The sequence below is a fragment of the Brachyistius frenatus genome, unplaced genomic scaffold, assembly GCF_029030835.1.
Source record: "Brachyistius frenatus isolate BFR_SWC_R1_liver_20210118 unplaced genomic scaffold, ASM2903083v1 Contig_3, whole genome shotgun sequence".
Classification (NCBI taxonomy): domain Eukaryota; kingdom Metazoa; phylum Chordata; class Actinopteri; family Embiotocidae; genus Brachyistius; species Brachyistius frenatus.
The window spans coordinates 5011076-5029524 of record NW_027210602.1 but is presented as its reverse complement, the minus strand read 5'-3'; the positions used below and the strand labels follow the sequence as shown (position 1 = coordinate 5029524).

General features: G+C 39.8%; 3 protein-coding genes across 5 annotated transcripts in view; 1 reads left to right on the top strand and 2 right to left on the bottom strand.

Moving 5' to 3' along the window:
* The window catches only part of LOC138624331 (poly [ADP-ribose] polymerase tankyrase-1-like), a 91385-nt gene extending 90040 nt beyond the window's left edge, over positions 1-1345 (bottom strand). The window contains exon 1 of the mRNA XM_069704439.1: positions 797-1345. Within this exon, the coding sequence (XP_069560540.1) occupies positions 797-1313 (517 nt within the window). The 5' untranslated portion in view covers positions 1314-1345. The remainder of the gene's footprint in view (positions 1-796) is intronic.
* Positions 1346-5462: 4117 nt separating this feature from the next.
* On the top strand, positions 5463-7100 carry LOC138624185 (claudin-23-like). The gene has a single exon (XM_069704170.1). The coding sequence runs from the start codon at positions 5545-5547 to the stop codon at positions 6370-6372; it is 828 nt and encodes a 275-aa protein (XP_069560271.1). The 5' UTR covers positions 5463-5544; the 3' UTR covers positions 6373-7100.
* A 218-nt stretch (positions 7101-7318) lies between these two features.
* On the bottom strand, positions 7319-17133 carry LOC138624196 (neurogenic locus notch homolog protein 4-like). Of its 3 annotated transcripts, none has more exons than XM_069704186.1 (5): positions 17111-17133; positions 15389-15522; positions 13546-13868; positions 12147-12217; positions 7319-11286 (listed from the first exon to the last, which is right to left on the bottom strand). In XM_069704186.1, exons 3-4 carry the CDS (start codon positions 13830-13832, stop codon positions 12175-12177), a joined length of 330 nt encoding a protein of 109 aa, XP_069560287.1. In that variant the 5' UTR covers positions 13833-13868; positions 15389-15522; positions 17111-17133; the 3' UTR covers positions 7319-11286; positions 12147-12174. The 3 variants fall into 3 exon arrangements, with proteins under 3 accessions (XP_069560287.1, XP_069560280.1, XP_069560296.1); XM_069704179.1 differs by lacking the exon at positions 17111-17133 and adding an exon at positions 15745-15830; XM_069704195.1 differs by lacking the exon at positions 17111-17133 and adding an exon at positions 15716-15740.
* Positions 17134-18449: the final 1316 nt, after the last annotated feature.

Here is an 18449-nt window from a genome sequence, read left to right as displayed (position 1 = left end):
GCCGGCCACCCAACCTGTTGCATTCGTTTTAAGAGTTTTCAAACTTCCTACAAATTCAAATGCAGATCTGTGTACGCCTCCATTTACTAGAACTGATAAAAAAACAAAATAACAGAAGTTCAACAGCAACAGTCGCTGTGTGCTGTTTAATAAATTTATTAATTAAATTGTCTCCTACACACACATTATGTGGTCTAATATTTACCTGTCCTTTTAAACTCGGTTATTGTTACTATTGGGATAATTGGTGTAACTGTGTGGCACCAATATAATGAAAGAAAAATGTTTCTTCTTCTCTGCTGGAAATCAGAAAACTAAGAAGGTTCGAAACAAAATTACAATGCAACATCCTACAAACTTTCTAAAGTGACACTGTGTTGTGACCTTGGTATTATGAACGGGATTTCATTGTGCCCATATCTAATGTGACACTGTAATACATTAAATAATCTATCAATTAATTTGAAAAAACTATTTGCAGGGCTCATTTTTACTAAACGACTGAGAAAAAGATGGGGGATGAGTTTTTGACAACAGGAGCAAATACTTGCTTTACGTTGGACCGATTCAGCTGATAGATAAATTGTTTTTGGACTATTAACTGTAGAGAGTGTGTCACACTTGAAACGTGTTGTGGTGTAACTCGTGTTTGGTGAAGTGTTGGCTTCTCTCTGGTCACTCCACCGCCTACATGCAGCTCCCCGGCTGAACAAACAGCCCGACAATAACACTACTTTGTTTTTAAAAAAAAATTATTATTATTTTTTTTTTTTAAAGTGCTTTTCGTGGTGGTTACCTGCAGCGAAATGCAGGGGAGTCGATTTGCGTCCAGCCAGGTCTTTGGCGTTCACGTTCACCGCATCTACGAGTTTCTTCACCCTCAAAACATCCCCGTTTCGACAGGCTTCAAACAGCTCCCTGAAAGCCCCGTTTGCGTCACCGTCCCCGCTGCTGCTGCTGCCGCTGCTGCCCGTGTTACCGCTACCCGAATCGGGCGTGGAGCCGGGGCTGGTCCCGCTACCCTCGGTAGTGGTCGGGGAGCTAGCGCTGCTGCTAGTGCTGCTGCTGCTGCTGCTGCTGCTGGTGGTGTTGAGGGCCAGAGCCGGGGAAGTGGTGGTGGGAGAGGCCGGGGTTACCTCACCGTCAGGCGGGCTGTCCATTTCGTCTCTGGTGGGAGGCGAGGCGGCATCGTCGGTGCGTGCCGGCGGAGAGCCGGGCAGGGTGACGGGGTGAGAGGAGCGGCGGGGCGGGGAGGACAGCAAGGAGTTTGCTTGCTGCTGCTGCTGCTGAGAGGAGCGACGAGGCGTCGCCATTTTCACAACACAACAATCCCCACTAGCAACAAAAACACTGCTGACAATTTCCTGCCAGGAAAACCAAACTTCCGCTCAGGTTCACAGGGATTGAATTTGCTGAACTGAAACTCCAAACATTTTAATAAAGCTCACACTGGAATCAGGACGTCTGCATTAGAAACGTAGTTTTACTCAGCACTGCACACAAAATCCTAAAATGGGGTTTTATTGTTGTTGTTTTTTGTTGTTGTGGGGTTTTTGTGTGAATTGTTTACGTTTTTTAATTATTATTTTTGTTTTTATTTATTTTAGCTAATTCAAGTGATAACCAAATTGAAATAGGCTATTAGGCATGGTGGCTAAAACTATTAGAAAAATTGAGTATGATCAACTTTGCCATATTTATTGTGTAGCTACATCTATTATTATTTTGTACATCTATTTTTTTTTTAAATTATTATTATTATTATTATTATTATTGTACAGGCTACACCAGACATGACTGATAGTCATGTCTGAGGAGCTGATTTTGTACCAAAACTAAAAGTCTGTGGAAAACAAATTCGTGACTTTTTTTTAAATATTGTATCTAAGACACTCAGATCAATAGGTTCACAGTGTTCATAATATTTGAAAACATCAAAAGTGAATGAAGGACTGAGAGAAAGAACAATTATTAATATTTAGTATAAAAGAGGAATCATTTTAGCTCAGTGTGGTGAGTTGAGAAATGTCAAGTGGTCTAGGTCAAAACAATACAGACACCTGGTGGAGACTTTTGGGAATGTGGAGAGATGGGAACAACATTCATTTACATTTCTTGGTAAAACATGTTGTTTAAAATTGTGAACTACAGCCTTAAAGAAAGATCCAGTCAGGTCAGCTTCACATTTTTCAAAAGAATTTGCTCCAGTATGAAGCAATGCTTCCAATTTCCATTGACGAATTATGTCCACAAACGATGTGTGGTGTCTGCCAGGACAGAAAATGTAATTTTTGATGCTATTAAAGTCAGTGGAATATCATTATAATTAGTAGGCTTTTTTCAACCAGAGCTGCATGTTTTTGTGCTGTGGATAGCTAATTGAAGGATGAAAATCTTGACAAGCATGATGAAAACTCCAGACATGTGGTTGTGATTTATGTAAAGAAATACTGCGACTAATGACTGAGATACTGAACCCCACTTCAAACACAGCAAACTGTTCGACATCAAGATACATTTTCCAAAACTCAGCACCAAGTATTTAAGAGGAAATTATAGTAGTTCCATTGATTGGCCACCAGATAGTAGCAGACCTTCTGTGTGGAGGCCTTGCAAGGTTTCCCTGGTGTAATAATCTTGCACCTAAATTTAGTTCCGCACATGGCACATTTTCTCACATGGAAAATTATAAATAAACACTACATATAGATTCGTATTTGTCATAATCAAAAACCTACTGTTTGAGTTACAAGCATGTTTAGCAAAGAAAATCAGTCCTTTGCTTATGCTAAACTGAAGCAATTTATCAATAAATACATTTAAAAGATACCAATATATAGTCTGGGTGAATTTTATACTTTGCTTCTAAATGATCACATACATGAGGGACATGTTATGCCTGTCACTAACAATAAGGGCCCAGGACCTGATTGCACATGATGAATCCATTACACTGTTTACATTACATTACATTATCTTATTGCTTCTGTATGCTGCTGTAGCGAAAAAAAATTCCCCTCTGGGATTAATAAAGTAACTTCCTAACCTAACCTAACCTAACACTGACTCAGTGGTATGTGTGACATCTACCTCGCTGGTTTCTATGAATCATATCCACCAATTTCACCACATAAAAATGTTATACAAAATACCAGGACGAGTCAAACTAGACAGAGAACATAAAGTTCAAAACCTAGAATGAAAAAAATGTAGGGCCTTGTTAAATGGAAACACGTTGACGAAGAGCACTATTTTCTAGATACTTTCTTGTTTTTTATTTAAATGAAATAAAAATGAAGAAAATGTTAAGGCTCTTGGAAGAACTTGGAAAACTGTAAACAGGGCTTTCCAGACCCCACTGGTGGCACCAATGGCCTGGTAATTTATGCTTCAATTACAGGCCGGAAGGTTTGTTTAGTCTCTGCTCTAAGTCGAGAGGGCCTTATTGATTTGTCTCTGGAAGTCATCATTGATCCCATAAGCTACACCTTATGTTCACTTGATGATTTGAGACACTAATAATATCATTCTTTTCCACCTCAAATACACAATGTAATTAGTCGTTGTGGTGCTGCAAGTATATGCGGACATTTCAGCAAATATACAGTGTTTTACAATTGATCCTTTGTGGTTTTTAATGTCCAGGTTGGCCACAAATTAAGTAATGATGTGATAGCTGATCATGTGTGACAGCTGCTACACAGTGATACAGGTTGTAAAGATAATAAAACAACACAGTGATGTCAGGGGATGACGAGGTAGATTCTGTCTGGTTGGTTGGTTGACATTCCTATCATACCTCTTTTAACTGTTCATTATGTGTCAAAGCACATGAACAATTCTCAGGGCAAAATCAAAAACCATCGCAGTGGCTTCAAGAAAATGTGACTCTATAGTTTGTGTTTGCAAAGTAAAGAAAATCCTTGAGCTTTTCCCACATCTGAAGGAAAATAAAAGTTAAATTTTAATGAAAATAGCCATTGATAACTTCAAAAGTTATCTCAGTACTAAGTCACATTTTGTTGTCAGTCATTCAAATAAAAGCTATAAGAGTTTCTATTTTGATGACTCCAGCAAATGGCAGTCACAAAACACTGGGTTAAAATTAAAATGGGCGATGATCACTACAAGTTGAGAAGAGGTCAGCTTTAACAATGTATCCTCTGGGCTTAACATCAGCTGTACTCAGGCTGCTCAGGTCCTCATAGAAACTCAATCACTTTCCTGTTGGATCAATAAAGCTGATGGCTGTGTGAGAGTCACACTCTCATTTCAGTTTCTCCCATGAGAGTAGTTAAAGTTTGGGCATTTGAGTGTCATGAAGGAGCACCTTGAACTTCTCTGAAGAAACTTTACTAGCATTTGTGAATGATTCACTCTCTTTGGGTGATCAGCTCGTCTTGAGAGGAAACCTACACATACAGGAAGAAAGGAAAATCAGGAGAAACACAGAAACAGATATGCACCAAGAAAGACATCAATGAAGTGAGTCAGAGAAGAGAAAGACAAATGTAGGGAGGTTGAAAGGTATTTGAGCTGTTCTCCATAGATTCCCGCAGAACTACATTCTTACGAAAAAATGGTTCCCACACTGCCACGTTGATATTTTCAAACCAAAGCTTCAATAATCTCAGAGTTTGTGGTAGTTCAAATAAACCTGATTATCTGCAGGAAAATTTCAATGTGAGTTTTGTGAAGTTCTCTGTTTTCATGTGCTAATGAACCTTTAAGAGACTATTTAGGCTAATGACATCATAAAAGGTTTAATCAATCTCAAGTCTTAATGCTGAAGTATATGTTCCTTCTTTTATTTAACATTAACTCTGGCTTTAGTGTAGTAATTGCAGCCCCGCATGTTGTAAAAGACCAACCACCTCAACCATGTTTTTTTTTTTTAAATCCATGCTTTTAATCAAACCTTTAATTATTTTTTAAGCCAACAAAGAGCTAAAAAGCCAAATATTTTAAGATCAGTCATTACAAATCTGAGAGGGAAACTGATATAAGATACGTTTAGTTTGTGTGGTCTGTCTTCTAAGTGCAGACACTTTTTTTATTTCACTGGAGTCATTTAAATGGCTATCCTTTTTATCTAAATAATTTGAAATGTTGAAGCAAGATCGTGTTATGAGATTGCCATATGCTTTCAGTTTGGGTGGTCTCACAAAGGTATATAAATAAAGAAGTCATTCTATTATTTTTAAACTTTAAAACCAAGATGTTTTACGGAAAGTTATCTTTCCGGTTCTTAATCACATATTTGCATGTCAAAAATCACATATTTGCATGTCAAAAAGCCCCCCTCGAAACTCTCCGTGTTCGCTGCAGCAGGTGAGGATGAAAAAAGCTCCCCGCCCAGCGCGCCACACCTGTCCTATTTGGGGACTGAGGCAAACAGGTAGGACCATAGCCCCGCCCACTGCCAAGTTTCAGTCGGACTTGTTTTTTAGAATCAGCTAGCAGGCTGTCAAAACCATCCGACTTTGGGAGTAAGAGCAGACATCATCGTCAACAACAACAACAACAACAACAGTAACAGCAGTCATGCCGAGACGATCCACGGAGGAGTGGGTCCGGTTGTCGTTGCGCACCCCGGGCATCCTGATCTTTGGGATGGTCTTTGCTCCCTGTGGCTGGATCCTGAACCTGACCGCTACCGTGGCCCCAAACTGGAGGACCCTCCACAACATCCCCAACAATCCACCCGACGTGGTCATCCAGCAAGGCATCTGGGACATCTGCCGGAGCACCACCACCTCCACAGAATTGCAGTGCAACCAGCAGGACACCGCGTACTTCAGCAACCAGATCATTAATGTCGCCAAGGGTCTGATGGTGGCTTCCCTCATCTTGTCTATTATCGGGCTGGCCGTAGCCATCCCGGGGGTCCGCTGCTGGAAAGACCGGCCTAACTGGACGGTCGCCGGCCTGGGCGGACTGCTGTTCTTCCTCTCTGGCGTCATGACCATCATCCCCATCGCCTGGTACACCCACATCCTCAACGAGGTCAGCACGGTGAGCGAGCTCATTGATGTGCGCGTCGGCTACTGCATCATCCTGGGCTACATCGGCGGGATATTTCAAATCCTGGGCGGCATCGTCATGTTCATCGGTATCTGCCGCTGCTGCGGCGGGAAGAACCGAGGGGAGGTCCGGGTGGAGGAGGTCACGGGCCGATTCAACCAGCAGAAGACGCAGCCGAGGCGCGTTGATGTGCCGAGCCTGAACCGACCCAGGAGCACCGCCAGCAGCAGCGTCCCGTACTCCAGGGAGTCTATGGATGATGACGTGTCCTTCCCCCGGGCCAAGAGCCCCGCAGCCCGGTCAGTTAACCCCTCCTTCAACGGAAGACCGTATGATGCCGACTTATGAGAAGATGTTACACATCTGAGGATGCACACCTGAAAGGACGACTTCAGGATGGACATGTCTATTTTCAAAACTGACTCAGTGGAAACTATTTTAGGAGTATTGTAAATACCACAAAGTACTTGAAAGTCACAACACTTGTTGACTGAAGTATTTTAAAGCCTATATTTCAGCAGTAAGAGATCAAATACCTTGAAAATTATCAGATAATTGTAAACTCAGTGAAGTAGAATCACTTCATATGAGTATTAGTGTTTCATCATTAGAACAGTAATAATGTGTTGAATGTTTGAGTGACAGGGCCTTTGCTGCAGTTTAATATGGCTATGGACCCATATGATGGGCTCAACCTGATTCTGATTAATTAGAACATTGTTGCAATCCATTGTAGCTTCAGTGCAATCACTGTCATAAAGGTGGAGCCGAGATGAATGTCATGATGTAAAAAAACAGAAGGAGCTGGTTATGAAGGACTCTATTGAAGATTATTAGATGTATTATCTAACTCGGGTTGTAAATATCCCTCATCTTTAAGGAAGTTTTAATTTTTCTCTGTGTACATTGGTTACCCCCCCCCACACACCTTTTTATGTATTATCACGCAACATCAATGATGTTCAACCTTGTAGGACAACAGGCCCACTGTTGAAAGAGGCATCTGGAAGTGATCAATATTGTTCTCATTGTGATAAAAGTGCTGTTTATTAAATGTACACTGTTTCCTATAATAACATATGGAGTCATTTTTCTTTACTTCACCTTTGTTTTGGTTGAATGGAGACAAAAAGTAAAAAGCTAAGTTCATTAAAAAGTATTCAGGTTTTACTGCAGAGGTGTGTGCAAAGAAAATTAAACTGTCTGAGGTGTGATACATTAAAATTGCTTAATGCAGCTGAGGTTATATGTTTGCAATAGTTCAACTTTGTCATAAAAATCAGGAATAAAGCAATAAAAATCACACATTAATATGCAAATTCATGAAGGCTTATCTGGCTGCTAGGACCCAGACTGAGTCCGATGTGTTTAATGAATCTGACTGATGTAAAGTAACTAAAACATGTCTATAGAACTACAGAAGGGTTTAATACTGTTCTTATATTATCCATTACATCGTTATGGGCTCCTGTTGTTGCAATACCTACAGAAACAGGTCATTATGGACACTGCAAACACACAGAGACAGGCCACATCGTCACTGATTATGTTCTTCTTTCCTTTCACCCAGTTTGCTGTTCTAACCTCAAGTATACATAAAATGTTGTCTGACCGGTCTGAGAGGTTGGTTTCTTTACGTATCTCGTCCAACAACATTATCTCTTCCGTTTAAACTGGCTGAAACAGTTGTCCCTCTATATAGTTCCTGGTAAGTCTTTTGTAAATAAATTGGCCTCTGAGAAATCAGAACACAGCTCACAACACAGGACACACTGCATGTCACAACATGGAGTTATTGCAGTCTGAGGCTCCAACATTGGAGTGAAGTGCTGACACTGCTGTAAGAAGTGGAGAAGTTGCGACACATGAAACTGAGGAGTAAAGAATGGGATGTAAAAAAATAACGTGGCGACTAGAAAATGAAGTAGATGTAACGTTTCTTGACTCAAATATTACATAATTAGAAATAAGATTGTGTTCAAACAGACCTCAAAGAAGAAAAACATAGTAGTAGTCTGAGACATATTTTATAGAAACTGAAATGAAGAGGGAAAATAATGTTTTGGCAACAGTCATAGTAAAAACGTAGGAATTTATTGAAATGTTTGAGCCATATTTGAAGAAATTCCCTAAATATGCTCTGGAGATATTACACAATGGCTGGACATGAGATCCTGTGACCTTGACCTTTGACCTGTGACCACTACAATCGTTTCAATTCATTTTTGAGTCCAAGTAAACATTTAAGCCAATGTTGACGAGATAACCTCAGGGCTTTCCTGAGATCTCCTGTTCATGAGAATGGGATGGACAGATGGGAGGGACATGATCTGATCCCTTGTCAAAGGTCAAGTTCACTGACTTCCGGTTGTCCCATTCTTGTAAATGGGATCTCTTCAGGAAAGCTTTGAGGGCAATTTCTTCAAAATTCTTCGTAATTCTAGTTATTTCTCTCTCTCTTCCACAGTCGAGCACAAATGCATCCTTCACACTAACGCCTCTGGCTGCATTTAATGTAATACCCGTCAGCTTTCTATCAATGTAAAATCACTTGACGTGTTTGTCTTCACTGATGACAAAAAGAGCCGAACAATAGCATCTTGTGGAATGCACTGACTCAGCAGGAGGGTGGGGTGAGAACAGATGTAGTGTTTAAGGTGTGGAAAAAGACGTCGCTTCTATATTGATATGTCCTCCAGGGTGGTTAAGAAGATTCCCCATAAAAAGTAAAAAAATACTCTGATAATCCAGTCCCACCAATGTAGCATCAGGTCTGTGACTCACAGCTACACCTTTACACTTAACATTTCTGCTCCTTTTGATTGACACAGTGCTTTACACCGAAACATTACAAATACAATGTTAATGCTGAGTGACAAACACATTTTTGTAAGAGTAAGATATGATAAAAAAAATAAATAAAAAAAAAGCCTTGTTTTCAGCTCGCCAGAAAACATTTTTGGATACTGAAGATAGTGAAATAATCAAAATAAAATCAATAAAAATAATCAAATAAAATACAATGACCATGATAAGGGAATCACTGGCTGCTATGCCCTGATTTTATGGCTCAAGCTCCAGAAATACTGGACCTTACATTTCCCATAATGCAACCAACAGCATCAGCTCCACAGCTCCAGTTTGTACACACAGGCATCTAAACATTTGGAGCCAAGATTCACTCCAAGATACCATTTTTTTTTGGTCAGACTTTACAAAGTTCCTCCACAGCTACAGACAACATAACTCTTTTCAGAGCTGCAGTACTCCCTTAAACCTGTTGTTTGAATGTAATCAGCAGATTTCCCCTTTAGTAGTTGAGCATATCAGGATAGAGATCGTTTTTGAAGTACTACGGTTCATTTTGCCAGGATCTGCGTTTGCCCCTCCTGTAAAACAAGCATGCAAAGTCTGCTCATTAGTCAGAAAGCAGGTGTTGACATAGCGTCACCCTCACGGCAGATCCTCCTCTTCCTTGTTGAATTTGATACATATTAGATTGTCAGACTGCACGACTGCAAATCAGTCATTCCCGGTCATTGGTCCGAGTTGGGTTTAGCAAACAGTGAAGCTGATACTGTCGAGTCAGTGGATCCAAGAAAAAGTTTAAACAGGCAGCATGCACAACACACACCTGTGACATCCGGCAGCAGAAAGTTAAACAGCCAAATAAAGACCCGGTATTTCATGTTTCAGTTTCATGTAAACTTTAAGACGGCTGCAAAACTCGTGACGATAAGAAAACTGACATTTTCTTATTTAACAGTGTGCACACAAACCGCACAGAGGCATAATTATATTCTGACAATAGAAATGAAATAGACAGAAGGGGCATCTATAGAAACTATCTTATAATCATGTTAACTGGACAAATGTTCTGTAGCACTGATCATATTGGGGAAAAAAAGTCAAACCAAAAGCAAACACAACAGACTAATTATAAAAAAAATAATTAAGACAAAAGACAGTTCAAACGGTTTAGAACAACAAATTTTGACCATTCATGATCCATTTATACACATTTGTCCAGCGTGTGTGAACAAAATTATACATCAGCAAATTAATGCTCAGTAGTTCCATGCGAGTTACTGGCTACATGATTTATTGTGTAACTCAGCAATACTAAAACAAAGTAAAAGACAAGATCATAAAAGCAAGCTGCGTGACTTGCTACTGGTTGTGATTATCATCAGTAAAATGCATGTAAAAACATAATTCAGCCAGTGGTGTATAAAAGAAACAGGCAATACACTTGTGGTGGGAGTGCATCAGAGACAGATCATTTTGAATCAGGAACACAACGGGGGTTAAAGAAAGTGAAATGAAAGAAGAACGGTATGTTAAAGCAGCAACAATAAAAGTGCAAATATGTCTTAATTTCTTTGACAAGAGTGAATTAAAGCAACATCATCCTGGTTAAAGTGCATATTTTCTGACTAAAGTCATAAAAAATAAAAAAATAGGTAAGAATCAAACTTTCTTACAATCTGTGGTTTAACCTCATAAGAAATCGATTACATTACATTTCATTTAGCTGACGCTTTTATCCAAAGCGACTAACTTTTAACTCCTGTGGAAACTTCACAAGTCTGCCCTCTGTTGGTTTTCAGTATCTGTAACTGACAGGTGAACATTTCTATCATTTTACTCAAACGTAGCCAGTGTTAGAGGACACAATAAGCTTGTCTATAGATTGAACCTTTAGCTTAAAGCAAATTTGATGAAGGAAGTAGATAGACAGATATGCATAGACATATTTACCCTGCAAAGTGAACATGATCATTTAAAGTCTGTTGCTGAAAGGAGCGAAGAATTCAATCAGTGTGTGGACAGTTTAAAATATCCCTCAACACCATGCAGCTGGTGACGGCTATATTTAGATAAATGAACCAAGTGATATACAGATTTCTGCAAACACAGTAAGTCACTCATGTACTACCTTTCTAATGAAGTCGCTCAGAGCTCTGGAGAGTTTTGCAGGTGCTTACATGCATGCCATTTGTATCTTAAATTATGTGCTTTGGGTTTTTATTTAATGGTGTTTTTTCTTCTTCATTGGACAAAATAAAAAAAACAAAGTACTGTGATTGATTTGTATAAACTAGTTCCCTCCTTTGGCAGTGTGTAGAAATATAACAGTATAAACAGGAGGTGTGATCTGCAGTCAGACAGAACAAAATGACCCATTCACCAAGTCGCTTCAGTATTTGACTCTCTGGGATGCGGCTCAGTGGTGTCACTGTCCACGATATCATGGTTGACCTGGACAAGAAGGAGAGGAGTTATACTTTATATGTTTATCAGTGACAGGAAGGTTTCTGCTCCTTTATGAGTTTAGAAATGTTGCATTTAGACATTCGCATTTGTAAGACATCAGAAGTCTCTGCGTTAAAGGGATCATGTGTAATTGTGCACCACTAGTTGCCCCATTTAGCACCGTTTCTAAAAATGTACAAATGTATCGGTGTCGCTCTGTTCTGCTGATTGACAGCTGTTGATAACACGGCAAAAAAAATGAGCAATGTGCAAACAATGGCAGCTGAGATGATGACTGCTCGCAAGAAAATGTGGATATAGAAAATTTGGATTAAAAAAATTAAACAATCATTTGGCAAATGTTTTATGAGGAAAGAAATACATTTGTGACACATTTGTTAGACTTGAATGAAACAATGTGTTTGGGTGAATGTAGACATAACTTGCTAGTTTACAAGGAAACTCCACATGAAATGTAGATAGTACAGCTGTAGCAGATGTTTGTTTGTAATGAAGTTATATTCATATACTCATCAGCATATCATAATAATTTGATTTATTATTATATATATAATATATATAATTTATCTTACTATTATTACATTAATAATTATTAACTAATAATGTTTATTCTTGTATAATATGTTACATTATTACTATATTTTTTGTTTATTATTTTCAGTTTTTATACAATTCTTCTTGCGAAGCACTTTGTGACATTTGATGTGAAAGGTGCTTTACTAAAACTTTACTTTCTTATTTTATATATTCAAAATTTATCTTCACTACTTGCTATTTAATTTAACTTACATTCTTTCTAAAAATGTAATGTATTTAGGGATTAATATCTCCAGCCACATACTTACCTCAGATAATAGCTGAGATTTGCCCACATTACACAGCAATGTTGTAGCCATGTTTTGCTGCCAGATGTTTCCTGTTGACAAAAAAAAACAATTCGTATAATGAATCTGTGTTCCTCTTCTTATGTCATTCATGTTAACAGTGATGCGTCGACTGGATGAATGCGCAACAGGTGAACAGATATTGACACATATTTATATTGCTAATTGCCAGGACAGAGTTCCCAAAGTTCAACAATCCAGGAAAAACATTTAATTAAATAATTTCTGAGTGACACAAACAGACTGAAATGTCATATCTGTATAGAAGGAAGTGCTGGAGTCATTTACTGAGTTTAACACAGTGACTGCAAGGTTGGCTCTGTCCAAAGATAAAAAAAATTTAAAAAAAGTTTTCAAAATAAAAAGCTCTGCATTTGTAACATGCTGTAAATCTTTGTTTATCTCCAGCAGTATGATGAGTTGCCACATACAGCCAATGAGTCAACTCATCTAAGCAGCGCTGCTCATGACGGAAAGACTTCAGGAAGCTGCCAACACTCACTTCACCCAACCGTGGCCTGCCAAGAAAAAGCCCCATCACGCCACTACCGTACTCCCCTAGTAGAAGCCGGGTACTTAGTTCAACGTTCAATCGCAGTAAACATCGCTTCTGTTCTCGTTATTTCAAAAATGCTGAGACATCAAAAGCTCCTAAATGTTTTGTCCCACATTATGGGAGGGAGTTTAGCTCGTGGACACCGTCTGTCTCTTTTGAAGGCTCAAACTCATTATGGCGACACCAAGTGACCACAACCTACAACTCCCAGGAGTGAGCTGCTGTGTAACCTCGCCACAGTCATGAAGTGTTCCGATAACGGAAGTGGCCAAACAACATCCGTCCCCGAGCTGCTTAAGCTCTGTGTGGTCAGCGTAATTGAGGTGGTATTTGCAAATTATATTCACTGTGCACCCACACATATATCTCCTAAATCAAACTAATGATTGCGAAGTTGGAAGTTGGAAACCAAAATTCCCATGTGGGTGTGATGTAACTGCAGAAAAACACAATGCAAACATACAACAAATACAGTGAGTACAGTTTGGATATCCATGTTGAGACAAACACCAGGGATGCGCCCATTTCTCGGCAAGAAAACAAGACAAATAGTTCCACTTGAAAACAAACCAGAACGTTCTTTTTAGGCAGTATGTTAAGATAGGCTAAACCTATCCGGCCTCCAGCTACATACTTCAATTCAATTTGATTTGTAAAGCGCCAAACTGCAGGACGGGTTATTTCAGGGCAACGGGACTTTGCAGCATTGTAAAGAGGAACACAACAATTCAACAATTCCCACGTCGGCTAGCAGAAAAGAGAAAAGGCCCTTATATCAGTACAGTACACCTTTTATTTCAGTACCTGTTCCTCTTCTTTTGTTTCTGCCGTATCTTGGCGACGATGAAAGCCAGGATGAGCAGCCCGATGATGACGCCCAGCACACTCAGGGTCAGCGGGAGACTCAACGACCCGTTCACCGTGCCCTCGCACGACTCCCCCCGGTAGCCCAGATCACAGTTGCACAGCAGGTCGGTGCCGCCGCCCGAAGGAGGCACACAGGTGCCGTGGTTGTTGCACCGAGTCTCCCCGCAGGTCGGCAGGCTGTAGTCGATGCCTCTCGGCTGGAGTGCCGGGAATGCGGTGGCCATCGTAGAAGAGGGGAGTGGAAGGAGGGGAGAACAACGCTGGGTTGTAATGGGAGGGAGTGGAAGGAGAAATGAGAGAAGAGGAGGAGAGAGGTAAACATGAGACGCACCCTAAAACACAACAAAGAGACGGAGCGCTGAAGTGGATGTCGCGAGGCCAGGTTAGCCCAAACATATCTCCAAGTAGGTTTTTAAGTCAGTTCCTCTCCAGCTTTGTAGAAATAGTTTAAAGCTCTACTACTACAAACCAGTAATCGGACTCACCGACTGAATGAAGTAGAATTAGCTTCAAATGTCGGTGTGCTTATTTCATCGCTTTTCTTTCCTGTTGGAACACCACCAGCCTCCAACATGGAGGAAAAGTATACTCTGAACACATTGTTAGTACTCTGTTAGTAGCTTGTCCTTGTTCAGGTCCGGCTGGATGGATATTGTGAAGTTTGTTTTTTATAATTACGCAAAAATTTAAAAAGCAATTTTTGGCCAGAAGAACTAGATTTAAAATTAAAAGATGATCAGCTCTTTAACCACAGACCAGTGTTTTGTTTTTTTGTCACAAATGTACTTATTCATATTTTATGGTCATCTTTGACCTTTTCGACTTGAATTTGATTCATTCCACCTTTCACAGTTATGTAGTCTGGAGTTAGTGATTGTGTTGGTGTTGACTGCCTATAAAACACATTGTAAGACTGAGCTGCCTTCATGTCTCCGAATTCAGAATTGTTATATGAAAAAAAAAAGTGGTTGGCAAGCATGGTGGAAACGGTACATTTTCTCTGAACCCAATATATGATGAGTCTCAACAAACATTCAAAATAGATCTCCTTCACAGCTAAAATGCACACTTTTTTTTTTTGTAATAATCACCCAGAAAAAAACATACAAAGTCTTGTTTATACATTTCTATTCTTCTACAGGTAAAGCATTAAAGCAAGGAAACTGTGTACATAGGAAGAGATCTGATTACTTGCATACAGAACTATGAGCTGCCTGTCAGGTGATGAGGCACAACCACCACGAACATATTTTACTTTTAAATCAACACATACAAATGACCACAGAAGCACAACAGCCCGACTGCAGGAACGTCGTAGTGCAACCGACAACAGTAAACATACTGACTAACATACTGGATGCATAAAAATCAGAATCAAATTTATATTTCACTTGCAGTGTTTATGCAACAAGTTCAGTTTTTTTTAAGACTCATCACTTAAATGAAAGCAAGAACACATTGTAACCCATGCAAAGCCATGCTGATAGACCAAACCCGTGAACTTATCTGATGAACAAAGTGTTGCTTCACAGTCTTACGAACAGCACTGGTGTGGAAACGCTGCTTCAAAGAGTTAACAGAAGACTGACCATTATCCAGACCTGTACAGCATGACCTGGCTTTCTCATAAGTGGTGATGGGGAAGTTATCCTACTTATCACAGCATCTGGTTATTCAGGTTTCCCACCAACACAGCATGATAGTGTTCCACACGCTGACTTCAGGCCATAGAAATACCACGGCAACATGCAACAATAAAATAAAGAAAACATCTACTCACAGAAGCAAAGAAAGCAGCCCTGGTGTCTTAAAAAGTACGCTGTGGAGTTAAGCAGTCGTCCAGGCGTCTGTGAACGCTGAAGGTCTTTGGAAAAAAAAAAATAGGATTTGAAGTTCCTCTTTCAGTGAGGGAATCTGCAACAAAAGAAAGGAGAGAAGCGGAAGAAAGCCGAGACCTGTGAATACATGTATTTTTTGTTTCCCACGAGCACAGACATAAAATCCTCTCCTCCTCCCTCTGCCTGTATTTAAATGGGTTGAGTCATATACACACAATCTCTGACAGTAATGTGGAAATCTTAAATTTCATAAGGTGTATGCAAACTACCTGTATGCTTCGATTAACTGTTGACCCACCCTGGATTACAAACCGTTTTGCTTTGGTATCTCTGGGGAAATTAATTTATGTTATGTGTCCCTTAAAAAGCTGATGGTAAATAAAGAAAAACAGATAAGTGAAGAAAAGATAGAGGTTCTCAGCCTTTACTAAGGTCTATTAGACTGAAATACAATAGGTGCGTTTGCCAGAGCGACGGGGAGGAGAAGACAAGTTAAAACAGGAAGCCAGCAAGAGCTCACAAAACCGACATGTTGGTGTAACATGAAGCTGTTCACACGCGTCAAAAGCAAAGTCAGACCGAGCAACAACTTACATTTACAGTCGTCTTACTGTCAGAACTTGTTGATATCTTTCAGAGTATCCTGTTATGTTTGCATGCACGTTGTGCTGTGGTACTGTAAGTGCTCATCGGAGAAATTAGTCAGCGCTAAATCACAGTCATTATCTTGTAGTTGTTGCAACCTGGCTGCTCAGTCACCCACTGTTTTGCTGTCAAACTCAGATTCATGCACCATTTCGGATATTAAACTACACAATTAAGAAACGTATTCATCCTGTTAATTTGTAGTATTGTAGCCATAAATGTTTTGAGGATTATTAGACAAAGATTTACAGCACTTTTCCCACACCTGAGGATTGTTCAAAACAAACAGGTTGGGACAGACAAGGGAGGTCGAGGGCATGGCTAAATAAAATCAAGGTATTAGGGCATAATCTAGATTAAATGTGTTAATTCACAATGTGCATACAGTAAAAGATAAAAATGGTTCTTAGGCTTTTGGGCAGAAAACCACTTCCTGGTATTGAGGTGGTCCAGGAATCTGATCGTGATGCCTCTCTACATGTTTCCTTGCATACGCGCAGTATTCAGATGGGAGGAGACAACAAGTGAGACCAGAGGGTTTACATTTCCAATCTAGAATCTCCCAGGAGAACCTACAAGAAGGCGAGTGAACTTCAGCAAAGTTTGTGTTGGTCTCATGAAATGGATGCAGCTTGCACCCAACGTGACTATTACATGTCACCAGTCACTACTGTTACTTTGCTAAAAAATTAAAAACTTGTGACATTTACAGGATATCACTGGAGGAAGTTGCAGCTTTTGTAGCAAGAACATAGCGATGGTAAACATAAGATAATGCAAGAGAAGAGAAGAAAATGACATGCAGGTCAGACTAAGCATGGCAACAAAGAGACATGATATCCAAGCAGCAACAAGCAAGACAGTATTGGAACATTTTATGTCCAGTTAGACCATAGACTATACACACTTCTTTCGATACAGTCTATGAATTAAACACATTGTAATTTATGGTAAATAACCAACATGTAAAACTCCTACCTGCCTGTATTGGTCCAAAGGTGAAATACAAATCCACCTACCTGCATCTCTGAAGCTTGCCAACTCGTACAATGACTCTCGTGTCTTCAGGTCTACAAAAGCCAAAGAGAAAAACAAGAAATGACCGTCTCAGGTGGGGTTAAGTTTTGTGCGGGTCTATTTCTTACCTGGAGCTGGTTGCCTTGCAGCGAGCGAAGACTCCAAAAAATAACTTCTGCTCCCAGTCTGACATCCAAGTAAAGCCCCTGTAGAGTGTCGTTTTACACCTCCAACTTGGTACAAACTAAACAAACAAGGTTGTCAATGACTGAAAATTCTACTTAAGTTCATAAATACAAGCAGCAAAGTTGTAGATAGTAAAATGGATACATTTGAGGGGTCCTCGTATGATTACTGGGAGAGGACAGAAGAAAAAATAAAGTTCTGATCCACAAATCTGTTTCCAGTTTTTGCCCTTATTCTCATCTTTACATTTTGTGAGAAATCACTTTGGAGGGGAACAAAAAAAAAAAAATCCCTATTTGGTGGAGCTGTGAACTCAAACACATCTGAAACATGCCCCTGACTACACACAGATTTTTGTCAAAAAGGTTGGAAACCCCTAGTTTAATGCTTAATGTTTTGCATTTTTAAAGCTTCCATTGTCAAATCTCCATCTGAAAGGTAACTGAAGTTGTCAAGTAAATGCAATGCAGTGTATAGTATAATATTTCCCTCTGAAATGTTGTAGTGCGGAAATAGAAGGTAGCATCAAAGAGAAATATTAAAATAAAGTACCTCAAAACGTATAGTACTTGAGTAAATATACTTGTATACTTCCAGCCACTGTTTTCCTTTACAATCCTGAACATGTCCAGTTACAACACAGCACATACAAAGTTGTTTTTTTTTTAACCTCAGGAGTATTATCTTGCCCGTATGTCAAATCTTTATAGCAACATTTCTATTTATACCGACAGCACGACTGCGTGCCAGTGTGGTACGGAGGTGTATCGGGTTACAGCCCAATAAAGAGCAGCTTAATATTTGTCTGAAGTCTTGAACAACATTTAAAACTCTTCCGGCAGAAACTGCTCTTATCTGAACATGTGCAATTCAACAGCACATTTTTGCTTTCTCAGGCTCCGGTATGAGGTGGAGTCCAGAGGATCTCGCATGACTACAGGCATGCACACACACGCCCCGGCCTACACACACTTTGTTTGAAGAAAGTAAACATTGACTACTAGCCTAAGGAACTGTACCTCAGTGAAGGACAGGAAGCCCCTCTGCTTCTTCCAAAGCTGATAATTACAGTTTGGGTTTCATTTAAACAAACACGAGCTCCAAATAATAGTCATATTTCTTTTATCACATCCTGACCCACAAAGATGAAGGGGA